The sequence below is a fragment of the Saimiri boliviensis genome, chromosome 12 (assembly GCF_048565385.1).
Source record: "Saimiri boliviensis isolate mSaiBol1 chromosome 12, mSaiBol1.pri, whole genome shotgun sequence".
Classification (NCBI taxonomy): Eukaryota; Metazoa; Chordata; class Mammalia; order Primates; family Cebidae; genus Saimiri; species Saimiri boliviensis.
This window is the reverse complement of record NC_133460.1, coordinates 82,261,544-82,286,371: the sequence shown is the minus strand read 5'-3', so window position 1 is coordinate 82,286,371 and position 24,828 is coordinate 82,261,544. Positions and strand designations below refer to the sequence as shown.

The following is a 24,828-nucleotide window of genomic DNA, read 5'->3' as shown; positions in this document are numbered from 1 at the left end:
TCCCATTTCCGGAGCACTTTCACCTCCAGAGGGACACAGACTTGCCTCCTCAGCTGTCCTTTCTAAATCTAAGTTAATTTGCCCCTTTGAGGTAAGGATACAGCTGTGAGGGAGCTCTAGAGTCCACCCACCACTTTACCCAAATAAAATACCGTAGAGTGCCAAGTTCGGCCTGGGACTGTGAGAAGGTGCATGAGGTCCTTACCTTGCATGCAAAACTTAAGGGGAAGCCAAAAACCTCAATCATCAAAATAAGTAATATTTCAACACAATTTTATGTTCTGAGACAGAGTCTCACTCTTGTCCCCCCAGGCTGGAGTACAATCGCATGATCCTGGCTCAGTACAACCTCTGCCTCCTGGGTTCAAGCGATTGTTCTGCCTCAGCCTCCCAAGTAGTTGGGATTACAGACGTGAGCCACCACTCCTGGCTAATTTTCGTATTTTTCGTAGAGTCAGGTTTTCACCATGTTGGCCAGGCTGGTCTCGAACTCCTAACCTCAGGTGATTCGCCCAACTTGGCCTCCCAAAGTGCTGGGATTACAGGCGTGAGCCACCGCACCCAGCCAAAATAAGTAATATTTCAATGCAATATTATTTAAAAATCAAAGTCTATGCAAAAAAAAAAAAATTCACAGTGAACAGTTTTAAATAAAGACAGGATCTGACGGAGCTGTGCCCTGCCATATTGAAGCCTCATGCAAAAGTAATCATGTGTGCCCCATATACATGGGGTTTTTTGGTGTATTTTTTATTTTTATTTATTGTATTTTTTGCATTTCTTTTTTTGAGACAGGGTCTTGCTCTTTTGTCCAATCTGGAGTGAAGTGCCGTGACCTTGGCTCACTGCAGCCTCAACTCCACAGGCTCAAACAATCACCCTGCCTCAACCTCTGAGTAGCTGGGACTATAGTTGCACACCACCATGCCCAGCTAATTTTTATTTATTTTTACTAAAGACAAAAGTCTCACTATATTGCCCAGGCTGGTCTCAAACTCCTGAGCTCAAGTGATCTTCCTGCCTCAGTCTCCCAAATTGCTGTGATTATAGATGTAAGCCACTGTGCCCTGCTGGTTTTTTAATGGTTAATCTTTTTCTAGAATTAGATTTGGAAAAATATGTTTGAATGAGTTTGCTTCCATTAAGCCAGGAAAATAAAATTATAATTCATGTTTTTGGTATATGAAATATTTAAACCTAAAACCGTGGCATGAGTTTTAACATACCTGCTTTTCAATTTTCAGTATTTTTTCGCCCACTTTAATGTTCTTAGTGGGGAAAATGTCACCATTTAGAAAAATACGTAGAGCTCCACTTTCAGGAAGATGGATTAGAAGTGTTTGTCCTGATTCTTCCCAATAACTACAACTAAAAACTGGACATGATATAAAAAACAAACATAAGAAGACTCTGGAAGGCAGAGAACAGAAGGAAGACCAGCGAGGGACCTAGAGACCCATGAAGCCACACGGTGCTGTGTCCCCTGGCCCAGACTTGGAGCTGAAGAAGTCAGCAACCATACAACGTCAATGGGTACAGACAATAACAACCCTAGCAGAAGCCAGTTCTCTCTAGCCACAAAGGACCAGAAAAGAGGTCACCTAGCAAGATGGAAAGCTTTCAGAGAATAACCACTCTACTCCAGCCAAACACCAGCCAGGCCAGCTGAGTGAAGGAGCCTGAGCTGCCACCCCTACTCCCGGCTAGGTGGCGTCAGAGCGGGCCTGCTAAAGGGGAGTCAGGACTTGCACCACTGCTCGTCTTCAAAAGGCCACCAGAGGCCACTGCACCCACCGCCAGATGCACAGGCAATGCAGTAGAGACAGTGTGTAGGGAGCAGCAAGGGTGCTTTACCCTCCAGGCAGCAGGATGTCCATAGATGCCTAGTACAGAGCCTAGTGCAGAGGTGTCTTCTTTTTTTTAAATTTTTTTTCCACAGAGATGGGGTCTCACCATGTTGCCGAGCCTGGTCTCAAACTCCTGGCCTTGAGCAATACTGCTGTCTCCACCTCCAAAAGTACTAGGATTACAGGCATGAGCCACTCTGCACCAGATCCTTAGGTGTAAATTTCTTAAAATATGTACAGGACTTGTTGGCTGAAAACTACGAAATGCTAAAGAAGTAAATCAAAGAAGATCTAAATAGAGAAATGTACCGTGTTCAAGGACTGGAGGACAACATAGTAAAGAAGTCAGAGGCCAGGTGTGGTGGCTCACACCTGTAATCCCAGCACTTTGGAAGGCCGAGGCAGGCGGATCACAAGGTCAGGAGTTTGAGACCAGCCTGGTCAACATGGTGAAACCTCGTCCCTACCAAAAATACAAAAAATTAGCCAGGTGTGGTGGTGGGCGCCTGTAATCCCAGCTACTAAGGAGGCTGTGGCAGGAGAATCACTTGAACCCAGGAGGCAGAGGTTGCAGTGAACCAAGGCTGTGCCATTCATTGTACTCCAAGCTGGGCAACAGAGCAACACCCCATCTCTTAAAAAAAAAAAAAAAAAATCAGTTGTCCCCAGATTAGTGTACAGGCTTAACACAATTTCAGTCAAAGGCTCAGCAAGATTTTATTGTAGATATAGACAAGATTCTTGTAAAATTTATATGAAAAGGTAAAGAAATTAGACTAACTAAAACAATTGTGAAGGGGGAAAAAAAGAACAAAGTGGGAATTATCAGTCTACCGGATTTTGAGACTTAGCTACAGCAATCAAGTCTGTGTGGTATTGCAGAGAGATAGACACAGATGAATGGAAAGAATAGAGAACCCAGAAATAGACCCACATAAATATGCCCCACTGATTTTCGACAAAGGTGTACTAGCAGTTCAATGGAGCAAAGACGGCCTTTTCAGCAAATGATACTGCAGCGAGTAGATATCCATTAGGGAAAAAACACAAAGCCTCGACCTGAGTCTCACTTTATACAAATATTAACTCAAAATGGGTCACAGACACATAAAACTATAAAACTTATAGGAAAAAAGAAATAAGATATCTTCTAAGAACTCTAAGAGTGATTAGGCTTGACACCAAAAGCATGATCCCTAAAAGAAAATGTTGATAAATTGGACTTCATCAAAATATAAAACTTGCTCTGCAAAACACCTGTTAAGGCAATAAAAAGACAAGCTGCAGACTGGGAGAAAATATTTACAAGCCACATAACTGACAAAGGACTAGTATTTAGAAGCTGTAAAGAACCTTAGCTGGGCTCAGGAGCTCACACTTGTAGTCCCAGCATTTTGGCAGGTTGAGGCCAACATCGTGAAACGTGTCACTACTAAAAATACAAGAATTAGCTGAGCGTGGTGGCGTGCACCTGTAGTCCCAGATACTCGGGACACTGAGGCAGAATAATTGCTTGAACCCGGGAGGCAGAGGTTGCAGTGAGCTGAGATCACGACACTGCACTCCAGCCTTGTCGACAGAGCGAGACTCGTCTCAAAATAAATAAATAAATAAAAGGCCGGGCACAGTGGCTCACGCCTGTAATCCCAGCACTTTGGGAGGCTAAGGTGGGCAGATCATGAGGGCAGGAGATTGAGACCATCCTGGCCAATGTGGTGAAACCCTGTCTCTACTAAAAATAAAAAAAGAACTTTAAAACTCAGCAGTCGCGCCGGGCGCGGTGGCTCAAGCCTGTAATCCCAGCACTTTGGGAGGCCGAGGCGGGTGGATCACGAGGTCGAGAGATCGAGACCATCCTGGTCAACATGGTGAAACCCCGTCTCTACTAAAAGTGCAAAAAATTAGCTGGGCATGGTGGCACGTGCCTGTAATCCCAGCTACTCAGGAGGCTGAGGCAGGAGAATTGCCTGAGCCCAGGAGGCGGAGGTTGCGGTGAGCCGAGATCGCGCCATTGCACTCCAGCCTGGGTAACAAGGGCGAAACTCCGTCTCAAAAAAAAAAAAAAAAACAAAAAAAACTCAGCAGTCAAAAGAACAGTCCAATTTTAAAATGGGTAAGAAATAAAGATATTTGACTGAAATACAGATGGCAAATAAATATATGAAAAAAATGTTCAATACCATTAGCCGTCAGAGAAATGCAAATTAAAAGCACAATGAGACGATACTACACATCTATCAGAACGGCTAAAATAAAAAATAGTCGCAATGGCTGGGCGCAGTGGCTCACGCCTATAATCCCAGCACTTTGGGACGCCGAGGTGGGTGGATCACGAGGTCAAGAGATCGAGACCATCCTGGTCAACAAGGTGAAACCCCATCTCTACTAAAAATACAAAAATTAGCTGAGCATGGTGATGCGCGCTTGTAGTCCCAGCTACTTGGGAGGCTGAGGCAGGAGAATTGCTTGAACCCAGGAGGCGGAGGTTGTGGTGAGCCAAGATCATGCCATTGCACTCCAGTCTGGGTAACAACAGCGAAACTCCATCTCAAAAAAAAAAAAAAAATAGTCACAATGCCAAATGCTGGCAAAGCTGCAGAAAAACTGTATCACTCATACATTTACCTCAGTGTAAATTTAAAATAGCACAGCCACTGTGGGAAAGTTTGGCAGGTTTGTGTCTGGGTTTTTTGTTTGTTTTGTTTTGTTTTGTTTTGTTTCAGACAGGGTCTCTGTAGCCCAAGCTGGAGTTCAGTGGCAATATCACAGCTCACTGCAGCCTCAACCTCCCAGATTCAAGGGATCTTCCCTTCTGCCTCAGCCTCCTGAGTCATGGGTCACAGGTGCATGCCACCACAGTTGGCTAATTTTCTGTATTTTTTGTAGAAACAGAGTCTCCCCATGTTACCCAGGCCCTCTTGAACTCCTGGGCTCTAGCAGTCCACCATCTCAGACTCCCAGAATGATGGGATTACAGGTGTGAGCCACCGCACCCAGCCAGCAGTTTCTTAGAAAAGGAAACGTGATTACCATATGACCCACCATTTGTACTGCTGTGTATTGATCTCAGAAAAATGAAAACTTACGGACACATGAAAACCTGTTCATGAATGTTCATGCAGCATTTATTTATTTATTTACTTACTTATTTATTTATTGAGACAGAGGTTCACTCTGCCACCCAGGCTGGAGTACAGTGGTGCAGTCTCAGCTCACTGCAACCTCCACCTCCTGGGTTCAAGTGATTCTCCTGCCTCAGCCTCCTCAGTAGTTGGGATTACAGGCGCCCACCACTACGCCCGGCTAATTTTTGTATTTTTAGCAGAGACGAGTTTCACCATGTTGGCCAGGTTGGTCTCAAACTCCCAACTTCAGGTGGTCTGCCCATTTCGGCCTCTCAAAGTGCTGGGATTACAGGCATAAGCCACTGCACCCAGCCCATGAATGTTTTTAATAACCAAAAATGGAAATAACCCAGCTGTTTTTCAACAGGTGAATGACTAAACATGCTTTGGGGGACCAGCCATGGGAGCTCATGCCTGTAATCCCAGCACTTTGGGAGGCTGAGGAAAGATAGTTTGAGACCAGGAGTTCGAGACCAGCCTTGGCAACCTAGCGAGACCTTGTCTCTACTAAAAGTAAAAAAGAATTAGCTGGGCATGGTGGTGTGCACCTGTCATCCCAGCTACTTGGGAGGATGAGCTGGGAGGACCGCTTGAACTGGAAGATCAAGACTGCAGTGAGCCACGATCTTGCCACTGCACTCATCCTGGGAAACAGAGCAAGACCCCATCTCAATAAATAAATAAATAAATAAACATGCTGTGGTACAGCCATATCATAGTATAGAACTCAGAAATAAAAAGGAATTAACTATTGATACATGCAACGAACAACCTGGATGAATATCCAGAGAATTATGCTGAGTGGAAAAAAGCCAATCTCCAAAAGTTATATACTACATGATTTTGTATAGGATAGCCTTGAACTGACGAAACTATAAAATGGTGAATGTATGCGTGGTTGCCAGAGGTTAAGGAGCCGTTGAAGGCAGATATGAGTAGTTGTGGCTATAAGAGGATGACATGAGGGATCCTTGTGGGGACAGAAATAATCTGTGTCTTGACTGTATCAAGGTCAATATCCAGACTGTAAAATTATTCTACAGTTTTGTAAGATGTTACCATTGGGGAAAACTGGATCATGGGTACATGCGATCCTTTTGTATTATTTATTTTGTTTGTTTGTTTGTTTTTGAGACAGAGTCACTCTATTGCCCAGGCTGGAGTGCACTGGTGTGATGTTGGCTCACAGCAACCTCTGCCTCCTGGGTTCAAGCAATTCTCCTGCTTCAGCCTCCCAAGTAGCTGAGATTACAGGTGCATGCCACCAAGTCTGGGTAATTTTTTGTATTTTTAGTAGAGATTGGATTTCACCATGTTAGCCAGGATGGTCTCGATTTTCTGACCTCATGATCTGCCCACCTTGGGTTCCCAAAGTGCTGGGATTACAGGCGTGAGCTGCCCTGCCTGGCCTGTATTATTTCTTAAAGTTGCATGAGAATCTATAATTATCTAAAATAAAAAGTTAGACCAAAGTATGGTGGCTCGTGCCTGTAATCTCAGCACTTTGGGAGGCCGAAGCAGGCGAATCTCCTGAGGTCAGGAGTTCGAGACCAGCCTGGCCAACATGGTAAAACCCGTCTCCACTGAAAACACAAAAATTAGCCAGGCATGGTGGCCTGTAATCCCAGTTACTTGGGAGGCTGAGGCAGGAGAATTGCTTGAACCCAGGAGGTGGAGGTTGCAGTGAGCTGAGATCACTGTACTCTAGCCTGGGCAATAGAGTGAAACTCCATCTCAAAATAAATAAAATAAAATAAAAAGTTTAATATAAAATATACAGTAGGCCAGGCATGGTGGCTCATGCCTGTAATCTCAGCATTTTGGGAGGCTGAGGTAAGAGGACCTCTTGAGCCCAGGAGATAAATACCAGCCTGGGTAACATAATGAAACTCCCATCTTTACAAAAAAATTAACTAAACTAAAAATAAAAAGATTGCTTAAACCCAGGACCTTAAGGCTGCAGTGAGCTGTCCTTGTACCACTGTACTCTAACCTGGATGACAGGGAATGACCCTTGTCTCAAAAATAAAAAATAAACTAATAAATATTGGGAGGCCAAGGCAGGAGGCAGGAGGCAGGAGGATCACTTGTGGTCAGGAGTTTAAGACCATGTTCGGCCAACATGGTGAAACCCCATCTCTACCAGAAATACAAAAAAATTAGCCAAATATGGTGGCATGCACCTATAATCCCAGCTACTAGGGAGGCTGAGAAAGGAGAATTGCTTAAACCTGGGAGGTGGAGATTGCAGTGAGCCGAGATCACGGCACTGCACTCCAGCCTGGGTGACAGAACAAGACTGTCTCAAAAAGAAAAGAAAAAATAATAGGCCGGGCACTGTGGCTCATGCCTGTAATCCCAGCACTTTGGGAGGTTGAGGTGGGCGGATCACTTGAGGCCAGGAGTTTGAGACCAGCCTGGCCAACATGGTGAAACCCTGTCTCTACTGAAAAACAAAAATTAGCTGGGCATGGTGGTGCACACGTGTAATCTCTGTTACTCAGGAGAGTGAGGCACAAGAATTGCTTGAACCTGGGAGACAGAGGTTGCAGTGTGCTGAGATCACTACATTCCAGCCTGGGCAAAAGAGCAAGACTCTGCCTCAAAAAAAAAAAAAGGAGAGAAAGAAAGAAAAAATAATACAGTAGTACAATGTACATTAAAACTTGAATACAGGGGCACACATTATTCTGTTGCTTCAGACTTCAGAATGACCCTGAACTTGTCGGGAGTTTTCTCTGAAGTTCCCCTTTGCTTGCCCAACAAAGAAGTGAGGCGCACAGTCTGACTACAGGACACATTATTTAAAGACAGCACTCTCCTGCCTCCTAACTTCTTTGCTAGCCCCAATAATCATGTCTATTTTTTCAGGACCCAATAGGGCGGATTTAGAGGACCCTGGTTTACGCTCTTTCTTTCTAGCCATCTCTGAGTGTGGTTCTAGGGTTACTCTGTCACAATCCCACAGAATGTTTGTTTCAGTGCATATTTTTGGGCCCAAAAGTTGGAACTTTAATTCGCCCCTAAGGGAATTTTAATGTGCACTTAAGTTTGGCAATCAATAGAGCCTGACTTTGTCTGAAGTCAGGATTTTCTGGGAGGCACAAGGAGTTCCCACACTGGGGTGTTCTCTGAAAGGAGGAGACTGAGTGGGGCCTGGTGCCAGCCCTGGGTCCTGTTCCAAGAGAACACAGACCACCCCCACCCATGCCACGCCCCCACTGCCACTGGCTCACCGCCGCGTTTGGCTCGATGAGGCGGTGCTGCAGTTTCTGGGCATCTTCCCATTGCCCTGTGAGGCACAGTCGCTCCAGCTGGCACACCTGAGCCCCCAGGACATTGGCCAGGGCGCACACGCCCCCCACAGCTCCTGCACGAAGTAAGACGCAGAACATCAGCCAGAGCCTCTCCCCACAGAGCACCCAAAGCCCTGGTCCCAGCACCTCTTCAGCCTGGTGACATTAGATGCAGATTTCTATGTCACTTGGCTGGCCACATCAAAGGCATGCTCTGTGAGTCCAGAGTATACGTTTCTAGAGAAGAGCTGCCTGTATATTCAAAATAGAATCCCTCAGGCTGAGTACTGCTCAGGGCTGATCTGTGAGGGGCAGGGAACAGAGCCTGAAGGCGAACTCAAGGACAGTTCCTTTACTTCACCCCTCCGGGAATAAAATCCCATCTGCCAGTTGACACCTCCGAAAGCCCCCTGACTCATCAGTCCTGTGAGACGGTAGGATGGTTGGGAAGCCTTTGCCCTTTTGAAATCTTATTCCCACTAGGGGATGCAACCAGAGACAGCAGTGGGCTGGAAAGAGCTCCGGACAGTGTCAGGTCAGCAGGCATGTCTTCCCATTGACCTCATGAGCCTGAACAAGACCCTCTCTAGTTCTCTTTGTGCTCATCAAGGCAATAAAAATGGGTTTGGCTGTGGAAGTCCCGCCACTTCTGCAAGCCTGTGAGTGTGCACTCTCACAGGCTAGATAGGAATGGAACAGTGGCCTAGGTACAGTGGCCTCAAGACCCAAGAGAGAGTATGCAATTTAGAATGAACTAATAGAGCTGTTATTGGTGGAATACCTACTATCACAGAGTAGAAACTCAGGCCCATTCAGCAGAACTTTGAGTCACAATAAGTTTTAAAAAAAGAAAAAGAAAAAGAAACTCAGGCCCAGAGACATGAATGCCTTGCCAACATTACTCAGTGAGTACATTGCAGAGCTGAAATTGCAGCTAAGATCACCCAGCCTCCAGCACCTGTGCTTTTTTTCTTTAATCTACTCCACTCTCAGAATGAGGCAGAAATGGATCCCTTCTTCTTCCCCTGCACTGTAGAGACCATGACATGGCAAGGGGAGATGTACAAGGACCTAGACAACCAGCCAAAATCTGGAGGGACCAGATGGAATCAGAACCAGAGCTCTCCCCTGCAGTGCTCGAAAAGTCACTCAAATCTCTGCTCACTGGGGTTTCCGCTGGAAGGAACGGCTTCCCTTCTCCCTCCCCTCCAGGGCTCAAATCCAATCTGAACCCAAGGACCCTGACCCCGACCCCAAACAGTCAAGAACAATTGATCTAGGTGACGTTCCCAGGGATCCTGGATTGAAACAGGATCTGATCAGGCAACTGAAGACTGCTGGCCCAACTCTGTAGATCTGACAATTCTTTCTGGCCTGGGACTGGGAAGAGGAAAATGGACTGCTGAACTACAGAGGAGTGTCCCCAGTCACTCTGCCCTCAGAGAATGATTTACAAGGTGGGATTAGAGCATAAGTCTGTCATCTAATCATGGAGCTCAGGACTCAGAGCAAACTGCAGGCATCCCTATTACAGACCAGGGATCGTACACGGCTATCCTTCTCCACTCAGCGTTGCTCAGATCACCCAGTATTCAGACAGGCAAGCGGCGTGGCCAGGTTTCTGAGTTTTCAGAGCAGACAGGCTGGCAAACCGGTCTGCAAATCCAGCCCCAGCCCTCACAGTCTCTTCCAGCGGACCCAGCTGCCTGGGTGTCTCTTGGTCACCCGTGAAGTTTGAGAGCAGCAGGTAGCCTACCCAAGGCATAGCTGGCCATCAGGAAGCCAGCTGATCCAGCCAACACCTGGAAATCCTGCTTCCTGGTCTTGTGAACAATCAGCCCAATCCTGGTCACCTGCAATAGCAAATGTGGCGTGAGAGCTGTGCCCAGAGCCTCATCCTGTATGATGGCTAGGTGCGTGTGGTGGAATGAAAGCCCAGTGCCCAAAGAGATGCCCTCAAGAAAGCCCCAGAGAGCCGGCATGACAGAGAGAACTCAAACAGGAGCCAAGGACAGACCTGCCCTCAGGAGCATAAGTGCAGGGACCCAGAGAAGGGGGAGAGGACCCCAGCCACAGAGCTGCTGCCACTCACGTCACCACCACTGTCCTTCATGCCCACAATATTCGGGTGCTGGGAGAGTGTGAACACCGCGTCCACAGGCAGGTCCAGCCCCGTGTTGGCTGGGACACTGTACAGCACCACGGGGATTGGAGAGAGATCAGCAACCTGTGGGGGTGCAGAGAAGAGCAGGAGAGGGCAGCCCCCCAGGTCCCAGGAGCCAGAGGCTTGCCCACCCGCAGGTCCTGGCCTGCAGCACTCCAGGGCCACCTGGACAGGCCTTCCTCCCGTGCTACATGCCCTGAGTGTAAGCAATCACAGTGGGTCATATATATATATATACATATATATATACACACACACACATACATATATACACGCACACACATATATACGTATATATGTACACATACATATACACACACATATATACATATATACACACATATATATACACACACACATACATATACGTATATATATGTGTGTATGTATATATATATATATATATATATGGTTTTTTTTTTTGAGACGAAGTCTCGCTTTGTTGCCAAGCTGGAGTGCAGTGGTGTGATCTCAGCTCACCGCAACCTCTACCTCCCTGGGTTCAAGCAATTCTCCTGCCTCAGCCTCCTGAGTAGCTGGGACTACAGGCGGGCGCCACCACACTCAGCTAATTTTTTGTTTGTTTGTTTGTTTTTTTAGGACTGATGGGGTTTCTATGGTCTCAGTCTCTTGACCTTGTGATCCGCCTGCCTCGGTCTCCAAAGTGCTGGGATGAGCCACCGCGCCCGGCCCCATAGTGGGTCATATCTATGGAGTGCTTTCCATATGCCAGGCACAGTTCTAAGCCCTTTATGTTCCTGATCTCATTTAATGCTTATGGCAACACTAGGAGATAGATGACATCATTCTCTGATTTTAGAGGGGAGGAAGCAGTAACACAGAGTGGTTAGGTAAGCTTCCCAACGTCGTGCAGCTGGTGCATGGTGGCAGTCCACCCTTTCTTATAGCTGCCGTTCACATGAAGGACCACCCCACTTCACCCTATCCCCGGGCAGAGCCTCGTCTTAGTCTCAGGGCCCCCACACACCTTGGTATAGTGGTGAATGAGGGCCGCGCTGCTCATGCGGCCACGATAGTAGCAAGGGGTCACCACCATGGCTGCGTCAGCCCCGACCTGGGCCATGCTGACAGTCATCTCCACCGTGGCTTGAGTAGCTGCCAGAGGAAGGAGGGAGGTGAAAGCAGGAAGAAGGAGGCCTGGACCAGGACACTGGGTCAAGCGAGGGGACCCAAGCTAGGGCTAAGGAGCCTGGAGCCTGCACGCCTACCCACCCCCAGGGCCCAAGGCATTCTGGCTCACACTCGCATCCGGAGCCAGCTAGCAGGAGCCTGTTCTTGGGCATGGCCTGGCGCACACGGCTCACCACCTCCAGGCGCTCACTGCTGGTCAGGAAGGGAAACTCGCCATTGGAGCCCTGGACCACAAAGCCTGCAAGAGAGGTCCCATCACAGCTAACCAACTCCCTCCCATCCTCGACCGCACAGCCAAGACGTTGGTGTTCCTACCTTCCAACACCATCATCTTTCACACATTTCCTTCCCATCTTTGCAGGCAGAAGGTTTCCACACAGCTGCAATGACAGCATTCACACATTTTTCTTTTTTAGAGACAGGGTCTCGCTCTGTTGCTCAGACTGGGATGCAGTGGCTCAATCACAGCTTGCTACAGCTTCGACCTCCTGGGCTCAAGTGATCCTTATACAATATGATTATTGCAAATTTAAGCCTTGTAGAAATAGAATTGTTTAAGTAGCTTTCTGCAGTTTGCTGTTTGCTTAATACTATGTTTTGAGTTTTATCTATAGCAGCACACATAGCCCTGATTCATTCATTTTACTTGCTGTATAGTATTCTGTTGTATGGTTAGATCACAATTTACTTTTCATTTTCTTGTTGAGAGAATTTAGAACGTTTCCTTCTTTTTGGCTGGGCCTGGTGGCTCACACCTGTAATTTCAGCACTTTAGGAAGACAAGGCAGGGAGATTGCTTGAGCCCAGGAGTTCAAAACCAGCCTTGGCAGCATGGCAAAACCCTGTCTCTACCAAAGAAGAAGAAAAAAGAATGTTTTCTTCTTTTTGCTATCGCAAACAATGCTGAAACAAACATTTTCTGTAAAGTCTTCTATGCATATGTCTCTGAGTTCCTCTAGAGTTCAGGTACTTTGGTGTGTAATTGCTGAGTCATAGCCACGTGCACCTTCATGTGTGCCACATTTGAAATGTATTTACTTTTTTGAGGCAGGGTCTCACTCTGTCACCCAGCCTGGAGTGCAGTGGCACAATCACAGCTCACTGCAGCCTTGACCTCCTGGGTTCAAGTGATCCTATGTCTTAGCCTCCCGAGTAGCTAGGATTACAGGTGTGAGCTAACATGCCCAACTAATTGGTGTAGTTTTGTGTGTGTGTGTGTGTGTGTGTGTGTGCGTGTGTGTGTGTGTGTGTGTGTGTAGACAGGGTTTCACCATTTTGCCCAGGCTGGCTTGAATTCCCGGGCCCAAGTGATCCTCCCACCTGAGCTTCCCAAAGTGCTGGGATTACAGTTTGTGAGCCACCACGCCTGACTATGTGCCAATTTCTAATCAGTCAGTGTAGACCTCAGGAGCAGCATAGAATGTCGTACATGCCAAATCGTGGTATTGTCAGAACTGATTTTTGCCAACTTTCTGGGTGAAAAGTGAATCTCATTGCTTTATTTTGCATTTTCCTGTTTTTATCAATCATTTATCTGGGATGTGTCTAACCAGTAACCTGTACCAGTTACGGGTGAGCCATGGTGCCCAGCCCACTTTCTCTTTCTTTTTCTTTTTCCTCTCCATCCCATTCCATTAAAGAAAAAAAAAAAAAGTCATTTACAAATACGGAGTACAATACAACCAGATTCTTAATTAATAGAAGGATATTTGGGCCTGTAATCCCAGCACTTCAGGAGACCGAGGTGGGGGGATCACTTGAGGCCAGGAGTTTGAGACCAGCCTGGGTAACAAAGTGAGACCCTGACTCTACAAATAAATAAAAAATAAATCAGGAGCATTTGAAGCTGCAGTGAACTATGATTGTGCCACTGCACTCCACCCTGGGTAACAGAGCAAGACCGTGTCTCAAAAAAAAAAAAAAGGAAGTTATTTGGGAGAATGAAATGAAAATAAAGCCACAAGCAGCATTGGTATACAAAGTTCCTGCCATATAGTTGTGAGAAATGAGCCAGAAATTTGATGTGGAGTTTCCCGACAGCCAGAGCTAAAAGGGAAACATGGTCAGCTAAAAGATATGTAGAACCCAAAAGATAAAAGCAAAGCAACTGCCCCAGAGAAACACAGAGTTTCCTGGCACCGGGACCAAGAGAAATTGTTCCTGTGACTCATCCTTCAGGGGACACTGTGTGATGTAGACTCCACTTCATTTCACCAGCCTTTTTCCATGCTGTTCACTGCACTGTCAAATTCCAGAGTGAGTTGCCAGGATATCAGGATCTCTCTCATTGGATATTAGCTGCTTTTTAAAAATATAGTGATTTTGCATTGGTAACATTGCAGGGAACGTCTGCAGGCACACAGCTTCTCGCTCCTGTGGGATTGCTTCTGGAGGACTGATTCCTCTGTGTCAGGCTAGCAGCCCAAGGTGGGGCCTCCTTGTGTCTTGCTACGTGGGGCTGCAGCGCTCTCCGTAAAAGCTGCCAGCCCTGGATGATGAGGACTCCAAACTAGCTACAACTGGACCAGCACCCTCTGACTAAAGATTCAGAGATCAAGCTCTTGCCACTCTCTGTTCCAATGCCAAAGTCATCTTCCTCCCCATCCCTGCCTACCGTCCTGGGCAGGGGAAGGTTCTTGTTGCGGCCACTGATTCAGCCACCATCACTCCCTCCCTTCACCTCTCATCCTGCTGGTCAGTTCCAGACAGGTGGACCTGGTCTAAACAGCAGGACAGCTGGGGCTTGCACTCTAGGAGTCAGAAGCGGGTCCTGTGCTCGTCTCCTGTGACACAGTCCTCTCTTCAATGTCATTGAAGGGGGAAACTGACCCATGCCTGACTCCCAAGAAGGAAGAAGTGCCAGGCTAGAGAAGAGGGAGTGTGTTGTAGTCGAGGCACACTAGACGCAAGAGTCACCTCTGGCTATTAAGCAAGTCACATCACATCTTTACGTCTCTGTTTTCTTTTCTATGGGATGACAGTGAAAGCATTTCAATCCTACCTTACAGGGCTGTTTTAAAGGCTTAGATAAGAAAATGTCCCAGAAAGCACGCTGAAATCTGTGAGTAGGTACCCCAAAGATTCGCCCCTTCACCCTGGCTAGTAAATGTCCAGGTGTGAGCTTGATGTGTCCCTGTTAGTGTAGAGAGGGGATAAGAGAAGAGGAAAAGGCCAGGATCTCCAGTGAACGAGGGACTGGGGAAAATGAATGGCAGAAAAGCAGAGGGCTCAGAGGAGAGGGGCCAGATGCATAGGCCCTGAAGTCAGAGAAGCCCAGGCTAACTCAGCTGAAAAATGGAGATGATAATAGTGCCTTTATCAGAGTTGGGTTTTTGTTTGTTTGTTTGTTTGTTTTGAGACAGAGTCTCACTCTGTTGCCTAGGCTGGAGTGCAGTGGTGCGACCACGGCACTGCAACCCCTACCTCCCAGGTTCAAGCGATTCTCCTGCCTCAGCCTACCAGCTAGCTCGGATTACAGGCTCCCATCACCATGCCTGGCTAATTTTTGTATTTTTAGTAGAGACAGGGTTTCACCATGTTGGCCAGGCTGGTCTCAAACTCCTGGCCTCAGGTAATCCACCCACCTTGACTTCCCAAATTGCTGGGAATTACAGGTGTGAGCCACTATGCCCAGCCTCTCAGACTTGTTCTGAAGTTTAAATGAGATATTATTTGTAAAATACTTTGAAAAAAACCTGATGCTCAGTAAGTGTTAGCTGTCTTATGGAGTCAGGAGAAAGTGCTCAAACCTTAAATCAGGAGGGTGGCCAGTGTTAAGGGGGAGGTTGCTCTCTGTGACCTCTCGTTGTACACCTACTGTGATATTAGGAGTGAGTGTACACGGCCCCCTCCAGCTGTAAGACAAAGGAAGATACTCTCCCCTGGCCCCACGGTTACACTTGCTGCTCTGGGAGCTGGGGTGGCAAGGAGGAGAGGGGACGTTTGGGGCTGGGGACACATAACAACATGGTAACTTACTAGGGCTAAAAGGAATCACATAAGGAGTGTCACCAGTCATTATTATGCCTTCTTGGTCCATCATCATTGCCACCTCCTCAGAGAAGTCTTCCTGGGATCTCTCCACTGGGCCTCTCTACTCTTCATTTCCATTACCTGTTCCTTGTATAATATTTCCCTGTGAACAGCACCCATCTACAAACGTCCCCAGAACTCGTCAATCCCCCATCCCTGCCACCACCTGTGGGATTTGACACAATTTCTAAATCGGATCTCTCCTATAGAATCAGACATTGGGCTGAGCGCAGAGGCTCACACCTGTACTCCTAGGCTTTTCGGAGGCCGAAATGGGCATACTACTTGAGGTCAGGAGTTCAAAACCAGCCTGGCCAACATGGTGAAACCCCATCTCTGCTAAAAAAAAAAAAAAAAAAAAAAAAAAAAAAAAAAAAATCAAAAATTAGACTGGGCACAGTGGCTCATGCCTGTAATCCCAACACTTTGGGAGGCTGAGGCAGGCAAATCACGAGGTCAGGAGTTCGAGACCAGCCCAGCCAACATGGTGAAACCCCACCTCTACTAAAAATACAAAAAATTAGCTGGGTGTGGTGGTGGGTGCCTGTAATCTCAGCATTTTGAGAGGTTGAGGCAGGCAGATCACTTGAGGTCAGAAGTTTGAGACCAGCTTGGCCAAGGTGGTGAAACCCCATCTCTGCTAAAAATACACAAGTTAGCTGGGTGTGGTGGTGCACACTTGTAATCCCAGCTACTCAGAAGGCTGAGGCAGGAGAATCACTTGAACCTGGGAGGCAGAGGTTTCAGTGAGCCGAGATAGCATCACTGCACTTCAGCCTGGGTGACAAGATCGGTCTCAAAAAACCAAACCAAACAAAACAAAAAAACAAGCTGACTACTTGTGCTGTTCCCTTCCACCTGGAACACCTCCCAGATGCCTCGAGGGCCGACAAACTGGTACTCAAGCCTCCTCCCCAACATTCTGTTCTCCGGGCCCAGTGCTTGCCTTACTTTGCCTGGATGCATTCTGGCCTCCTCTGTAGTGCCTAGCATAGGTGTTGAGGGGTGTGTTGACAATTTGTTGTATGAAAGAAAAAGAAGTTGTGGGGTTTTTTTGGCCTGGTCTGCAGCAGAACTTTTTTGCATGAGGTGATTCATAATCTCCCTCTGGAAAGAAATTAGAATTTGCTTAAGCATTTTCCTGATGAACTTTATTTTATTTTGATTTTATTTATTTATTTTTTTTGAGACAGAGTCTCGCTCTGTTGCCCAGGCTGGAGGGCAGTAGCATGATCTTGGCTCACTGCAATCTCTGCCTCCTGGGTTCAAGCAATTCTCCCGCCTCAGCCTCCTGAGTAGCTGAAATTACAGGCACCCACTACTATGCCCAGCTAATTTTTTGTATTTTTAGTAAAGATAGGGTTTCACCATGTTGGCCAGGCTGGTCTCAAACTCCCGATCTCAGACGATCCACCTGCCACCGCCTCCCAAAGTGCTGGGATTACAGGCGTGAGCCACTGTGTCCAGCCCTCAGTGACCTTTAATGGAATTAAGACTGGATCTGAAAAATCTGCCACCCTCCCAGGCAATTCTCCGGTAAGAGCCGAGAAGCTGTTAATTACTCTTCTTTGTCATTAGGTAGTCTTAACAGTGAGTGATCTGACCATTCTCTCTCTTTTTTTTTTTGAGACGGAGTCTCACTCTGTCACCCAGAATGGAGTGTAGTGGCACAATCTCTGCTCACTGCAACCTCCACGTCCCAAGTTCAAGCAATCCTCCCACCTCAGTCTCCTGAGCAGCTGGGATTACAGGTACATACTACCTTGCCCAGATAATTTTGCATATTTAGTAGAGATGGAGTTTCACCAGGTTGGCCAGGCTGGTCTCAGACTCCTGACCTCAAGTGATCTGCCCATCTCAGCCTCCCAAAGTGCTGGGATTCTAGACATGAGCCACCATGCCCAGCCTGATCATTCTCTTTTTAATAAAAATGTCCTTACCAAGAATATATATTTGAGTTAGCTGCTTACAGGTCATTTTGCTTGCAGCACAACCGTAATCAAACTTTGACATGCACTCATGATCAAATTATCTGAAAACTTTTTTTAACTCAAAATATTGAATTACTTTTAGACTTACAGAAGAGCTTCAAAAGTAGTATAGGGATTTTTTTATACATCCTTCACCCAGCCTCCACCAATGATTATGTCTTACCTACCTATAATATGATGACCAGAACCAAAGAATTAACGTTGGTACAATGCCATTAACTACGGACTTCGTTTGAATTTTGCCAGTTTGAGTCTGAGGCTGTAGTGAACTATGATATCACCACTGTACTCCAGCCTGGGCAACATGGAGAAACCCTATCTCTACTAAAAATACAAAAAAATTAGCCTGTGGCCCCAGCTACTTGGGAGGCTGAGGCATGAGAATCACATGAACCCGGGAGGTGGAGGTTGCAATGAGTCAAGATTGTGCCACTGCACTCCAACCTGGGCGATGAAACAAGACTGCCTCACACGGAAAAAAAAAAAAAGAAAGAAAGAAAAAGAAGAAAGAAAGAAAGAAAAAATAGCCAGGTGTAGTTCCACATACCTGCAGTCCCTGCTACTTGGGAAACTGAGGTGGGAGGATTGCTTGAACCCAGGGGGCAGAGGTTACAGTGAGCCGTGATCGTGCCACTGCACTCCAGCCTAGGTGGCAGGAGTGAAACCCTGTCTCAAAATAAATAAAACGCAACAAAACAAACCAAGAAAAAAAAAACAGCAACAATCAGGATAAATAGCTAATGCATGCAGGGCTTAATACCTAGGTGACAGGTTGATAGATGCAGCAAACCATCATGGCACACATTTACCTAAGTAAAAAACTTGAACATCCTGCACATGTATCCTGGATAAAATTAAATTAAATTAAATTAAATTTAAAAAAACAACAAGAGAGTGTTGTGCCCACTCAGTAGCTGTAGACCTAGGTGGTGGGGAGGTACTAGCATGGATCCCAAGGGGCCCCAGGAAGCAGGTGGGGCCAGGGAAAGAACTGCCTTGTAGAATGCTACATGACTCGAGAACAAAGATAACAGTAAGAGGACAGGGGCCCTCCTTCCCACCTGGCTTAGTTACTGTCCTCTGAAAGCCTGTTTCTCTCCCAAGCCCAGTACCTGGCTGCTCCCCTCTTCCCTGGCAACATCAGGTTGGGGGTGTTGAGATGTCTGGAGGTGCCCCTTCTCCAGAACCTGAGACCAGGGAAGCTGTTTTACGAAGCTTCAAATCAGGCCCAGTGAAAAGGCCCCAGGCCGGGGCCCACACGTAGAGGACTGCTGGAGAGGGAGCCCCCTCCCTCCATCCCTGCCAGTCCCTAGGCTGCCCACAGAGCGCCTGGACTCAGAGTGAGGGCACACAAGGCTTTATTGGCTCCGTTGCAGGCATTGGCATCGGTGTGGGGCTCTAGCCTGCTCCTGTCTGTCTTCTCTTGGTGGGTCTTCAGAGGCCTCAGGGTCTCTCTGAGGTGTGCCATGTCCTCCCAGCTCTCCTTCCGACAAGGGCCATCGTCTGTGGCAGACCCCATGCATAGAGTCGAAAGGGCCTGTGATCCCTGTGGGGAGCCTAAGAAAGCAGGGATTTGGGTGCAGCATTTCACCCCGGGCCGCGTAGATTGTCCTAGAGAGAAAACGGGCCTGGGTGTGTGAGCCAGCCTTGCTGGGGGCAGGGGCATCTCCATCCATGGTTAGGTGGCTTCCAAGGAGTCATAGATCTAGTGTCTGCGGTTGGGCAGGCTATGGCTCTGGTGGCTCAGGTGGCCATGGTGACCGTGGCCATAGAAAGTGTGTGTGTGGTTGGCACCAGCTATGGTGTTTTCCCGCTGGGTGAGGAAATTCCTTTGCAGTTTCATCTCCACCTCCTCGAGGGCCCTCAGCTCCTCCTGGTTGATGTCCTTGGACTCCAGGTGACCTGAGTGCTGGTAAGCTGTGGCCCGCTGCAGCATGGAGCGAGCCAGGTGGCGTCCCTGGGTGTCAATCTCCTTGACGCAGGTAGCCACAGCGGCCCACGTGGCCTCATCGGCAGACGGGGATTTTCCAGACTCCTGGTGGATCTCTTTGATCACCGAGGACCCAGATGTCTTCTGCCTGCTGCTGAAGGCTTCCCGGTGCACAGCAGAGCCCACTTCTCCACGCCTGGTGGTGAAGGTCTCCATGTGGATCGTGGTGCTGGCCTCTCCACTCCCACTCTCAGTCTGGGGAGCATTGCCGCTGGTGATGGTGTGGTTGTTGGGGGGCAGCTTCTCTTCTGAAAGGCAGCTAAAGTGAGATTTGATCCAGCTTTTTTTCTTTGCTTTATGGGACTCTGGAGACTCGTCCTCGTCTGCTGCACCGTTAGAGATTTGCTTCCTTCTCCTCTTTCTCTGAACCCACAGCATGAGGCCTCCACCTCCCAGCAAGAGGGCAGTTCCCAGCACCACCTTGCATGATGGCTGCTGGATGAACTCCAGGAAGGTCTCCAGGACCCCACACCAGGCAGGCAGAGCTGAGAGCACGTGGGCGAGCTCAGGTGGTATGGTTCATGCTTGAAAGGGCAGGCTCTGCAAGGATGTCTGGCAGGCCGGACCCCTGCTGCACCCTCCCTAGGTGTCCCCCACCACCTCAGCAATGAACCCCATTGTGAGGAAGGCAGTTGGGGGTGGGGTGGGGTGGGGAGAGCCCACAGCATCCCTCATGTCTAGCCTGGCAGTCATGGCCTGAGGCCTGGGTCCTGTTTCCCACCCTGACAGCTGTCCCCAAACGCAGTGAAATAGCCGCTTCTCCGAATCCGAGTCCCTCCTGCCTTCTGCTTGTAACCCACTCTGCGACTTAGTCCTTTGCATCTTCCAGTCGTTTGTTTTTCTCTCTCTCCCCATCTGGTGGCCCCAGGGGGCAATGGATGCTGCATCAGGCTGGCCATAGCAGAAGGACCCCTTTGACTGGGTTGATATCCATTCCTGGCCACCTGAGACCAGTGCACCCCTCCATCCAGGGCCCATGTCTGCTGCCAGCCTGGCATATTCCATCCCCACTTGTAGCCGCTAGCCCCACTACAGGGCAGAGTTCAGAGGGAAAGGAACCCAGGAAGGAACTCATTCTGGAATAACTAGCATGAGGTCACAATTGGGGAACCAGACAGTGGGCTGAGAAGGCAGAGTGGGCAGGACAGGAGACTTCATCGGGTCCAGATCCCAGGAGCCACTCCCGGATGGAGGCTGCTACCTCTTGTCTTAGTAATACACCTGCAAACCCGAATTTGCCCCCCATAAATAGGCATAGTTTGGGTTGTGAGCAGGTGGGCCAGCTGGCCAGGCTTTCCATAGGTGCAGACAACTAAAAGCCTAATTAATCTCCAAGGCCTCTCAGGGAAGAAACCGGACCACTGGTTTTTTTTCCCCCTCAAAAGCATCTAGCCCATTAAAAAAAAAAATGCCAAAATATCAGCTGGGCACGGTGGCTCATGCCTGTAATCCCAGCACTTTGGGAGGCTGAGGTGGCAGATCACCTGAGGTCAGGAGTTCGACACCAGCCTGGCAAACATGGTGAAACCATGTCTCTACTAAAAATACAAAAGTTAGCTGGGCGTGGTGGCAGGTACCTGTAATCTCAGCTACTTGGGAGGCTGAGGCAGGGAGAATTGCTTGAACCTGTGAGGCGGAGGTTGCAGTGAGATGAGATCGTACCACTGCACAGCAGCCTGGGCAACAGAGTGAGACTCTGTCTCCAAAAAAAAAAAAAAAAAAAAAAAAGAGCTACATTGTTTCATAGTTTCAGGCAGTGCTTTCCAGAAGAATCTCTAACACTTCACTGATTCATGCAGGGCAGTTTCCCACCTCCTATTTATTTATTTTAATAGAGACAGGCCGGGCATGGTGGCTCATGCCTGTAATCCCAGCACTTTGGGAGGCTGAGGCAGGCAAATTAACTGAGGTCAGGAGTTTGAGACTAGCCTGGCCAACATGGCAAAACCCCATCTCTACTAAAAATAGAAACAATTAGTCGGGCGTGGTGGTATGCGCCTGTCATCCCAGCTACTCCGGAGGCTGAGACAGGAGAGAGAATCACTTGAACCCAGGAGGTGGAAGTTGCAGTGAGCTGAGATCAGGCCACTGCACTCCAGCCTGTGTGACAGAGCGAGACTCCGCCTCAAGAAAAAAAAAAAAAATAGAGACAGGGTCTCACTGTGTTGCCCAGGCTGGTCTCCAAAAGAGATCCTCCCACCCTGGCCTCCCAAAGTGCTGGGATTACAGGAGTGAGCCACTGTGCCTGGCCCCTACCTTCTCTTTAGAGGCCCTTTAACTGGCTGCAGAAGGCCCTTACAACGTGATATGTTCCCTCCTCTGAGCCTCTGAGTATTGGGCTGCAAAGTCTACCTCAGTGGCCAGGACAGGCAAGAGAAACACAGATTTCAGACGTCAAGTTGTTTGCATCTTCTGTCCTGGACATTTTGGCTGCGTCCTGGGAGCAGGAACGGGACCCTCTGCCTCTGTACTCTCCGTGACAGTGCCTCAGGAGGATTCTGTTGACCCTGTGGCCTCGAGCCTGAAGACTCAGTTCCTATTCTAAAATGAGGAAACTGGATTTGAAAGGTTAAGTGATTTCCCCAAGGTCTCTGTAACTGTCAGAATTGGCAGGATTCTTGCCCGCATCTTCTAACTCCAGATGCTGGGCTCTTCCTATCACAGCCCATTGCCTCTCTGGTATGGGGATGAGCGATCAGATGGGAGTTGGAGCCTGCATGGATTGTAAGGGAGACAGACAAGTGGGTATGTGCAGCCCACAGCCCGCCAAGTCCATGGAAGCCTGTGCTCCTGGGCATCCCATGCCCTCTGCAGGGGTAGGTGAATGACATGGAAGGGAGGGTCCAGAGAAGAGTCTGGGGATCTTTGTGGATTATCTGGGTGGCAGGCAAACAACAGATGCAAAGTCCACCCTCCCCACCCTGAACTAGAGCGTCCTTGAACCTTGAAGCTGAAGCAAGATCTTCACTTAGAGGCTCAAAATGCTTCTCACTTCAAGAGAACCAGGCCTTCACCAAACCTCCAGGCCCCACAAGCCAAGCACCAGCAGAAACTTAGACGGTGTGTCCCTGCTCAGTGTGGGCCTCCACAGGGCATTCATTATCCCTAAAGAAGGGGTGCATTTCCTCAGTACTGAGCTATGAATGATCAACGTGTCCATCAGGCCAGGTCACAGTCACAAAGCAGCTTTGCCGCAATGCCAATCACACTGTCATTTTAATCATTATTGCCGTTGGAATCAGTACCTTCCAGTGTATATGGCTCTACAGTTTACAGCATGCTTTCACTTGCATTCTCTCAGTTTGTCCAATCATCCCATAATATAAGCATTATCATTCCCATGTGTCCTATAGGGATCATCCCACAGTAAGTCAGTGCCAGAGCTATTATTTGATTTTTTTTTTTTTTGAGACGGAATCTTGCTCTGTCTCCCAGACTAGAGTGCAGTGGTGCCATCTCAACTCACTGCACCCTCTCCATCCCAGGTTCAAACTATTCTCCTGCCTCAGCCTCCCGAGTAGCTGTGGTTACAGGCTCCCACCACGACACCTGGCTAATTTTTGTATTTTTATTAGAAACAGGGTTTCACCATGTTGGCCAGGCTAGTCTCGAACTCCTGACCTCAGGTGATCCACCTGCCTTGGACTCCCAAAGTGTTGGGATTACAGGTGTGAGCCACCATGCCTGGCCTGATTTTGTTTGTTTGTTTTTGAGACGGAGTCTTGCTCTGTCACCCAGGCTGGAGTGCAATGGTGCGATCTCGGTTCACTGTAACCTCCGCTTCCCAGGTTCGAGTGATTCTCCTGCCTCAGCCTTCTGAGTAGCTTGGATTACAGGCACCTGCCACCATACCCAGCTAACTTTTATATTTTTAGTAGAGACGGGGTTTCACCATGTGGGCTAGGCTGGTCTCAAATTCCTGATCTCATGATCTGCCCACCTTGGTCTCCCAAAGTGCTGGGATTACAGGCATGAGCCACTGTGCCCAGCCCAGAGTTGTGATTTGAAACCAGAATCCACAGCCTACATGAAACTGCCTCAATAGGAGCCACACCATTCCCAAAGCTAGTGCCAACCAGACACGCTGTTGAAATAGTGTGGTCTAGCAGCTCCGAAAAGTTTATAACGAGAGTCAGCGAGGGAGCTAAGCAGAGCATGGGCATGCAGTCAGAGGAGGTGCAGCTATGTGTTAGCCAAATGACCTTGGGTGGTGACTGTGTCACTCCGAGCCCCAGGTTCCCGTCTGTGGGATGGTGCTGTAGAGAGCACTACCTCAGGGGGTTGCTCAGTAAGGAATGGGAACGGGCTGGGTGGAGCAGGGCAGGCAGGACTTGCCGTTTTCTTCTACCTTCATTTATTGTGCCAGGGACTCTGTTACATGTTGAGTGTCACAAATATCTTCTGGTCCCCAACCTCAAAGCAGGGGAGACGCATGTATGTAGAGAGATAGGGGTCACAGGAGCCACAGCAGAGAGAACTAATTCTGCCAAGGCGTCTTTGTCCGGAAGAGAACATGCAAAAAAACTTTTGAGGGGCCGGGCGCGGTGGCTCAAGCCTGTAATCCCAGCACTTTGGGAGGCCGAGGTGGGTGGATCACGAGGTCGAGAGATCGAGACCAACCTGGTCAACATGGTGAAACCCCGTCTCTACTAAAAATACAAAAAATTAGCTGGGCATGGTGGTGCGTGCCTCTAACCCCAGCTACTCAGGAGGCTGAGGCAGGAGAATTGCCTGAACCCAGGAGGCGGAGGTTGCGGTGAGCCGAGATCGCGCCATTGCACTCCAGCCTGGGTAACAAGAGCGAAACTCCGTCTCAAAAAAAAAAAAAAAAAAGAAAAAGAAAAAACTTTTGAGGGAGCTGGGACTGCGGCTGGGCTGTCACATGACTGCAGCCAGATGCCCTCATATCTGCAAGGCTGACAAGGACTTTCACACCAATTATCTAGTCCAACCCAGAATAACTCTGGGAGCTACAAAGGCACTTTAGCAGTTTACAGCTGGGTAAACTGAAGCAGGTGAGGTCTGGCTTAAGGTTACAGGCCAGCAAGGAGCTTCCTGCCTGTCTCCTGATTCCAGATCAGTCCCACCTGTTCCTCTCCCATAATAAAGTCGCCCACTGAGTACCAGACTATCCCTGGACAGCTTGACAGAGCCTGTGTACCTTCCCTTGTTTTCTGGCTAAAGAGAATAGGGCCACTCACATCTCCCCAACTCCCACGGAGGACAGCCCC

General features: G+C 48.4%; 2 protein-coding genes across 3 annotated transcripts in view; both read right to left on the bottom strand.

The window, feature by feature from the left end:
• HOGA1 (4-hydroxy-2-oxoglutarate aldolase 1) overlaps positions 1-24,828 on the bottom strand; it is a 33,400-nt gene that overhangs the window by 7,634 nt on the left and 938 nt on the right. The window contains exons 2-6 of one of the 2 annotated variants that reach the window (XM_010333220.3): positions 11,694-11,822; positions 11,421-11,548; positions 10,361-10,495; positions 10,025-10,121; positions 8,209-8,342 (exon numbers count right to left, since the gene is read on the bottom strand). In XM_010333220.3, coding sequence (XP_010331522.1) covers positions 8,209-8,342; positions 10,025-10,121; positions 10,361-10,495; positions 11,421-11,548; positions 11,694-11,822 — 623 coding nt within the window. The remainder of the gene's footprint in view (positions 1-8,208; positions 8,343-10,024; positions 10,122-10,360; positions 10,496-11,420; positions 11,549-11,693; positions 11,823-24,828) is intronic. The other variant, XM_010333221.3, reaches the window with a different exon arrangement.
• C12H10orf62 (chromosome 12 C10orf62 homolog) lies at positions 15,999-24,826 on the bottom strand. Its single transcript, XM_074382710.1, has one exon. It carries the CDS (start codon positions 19,973-19,975, stop codon positions 19,313-19,315), a length of 663 nt encoding a protein of 220 aa, XP_074238811.1. The 5' UTR covers positions 19,976-24,826; the 3' UTR covers positions 15,999-19,312.

Excerpts from the sequence above, each read along its gene's own strand:
- C12H10orf62 (XM_074382710.1), bottom strand. The coding sequence starts at position 19,975 with ATGCTGTGGGTTCAGAGAAAGAGGAGAAGGAAGCAAATCTCTAACGGT.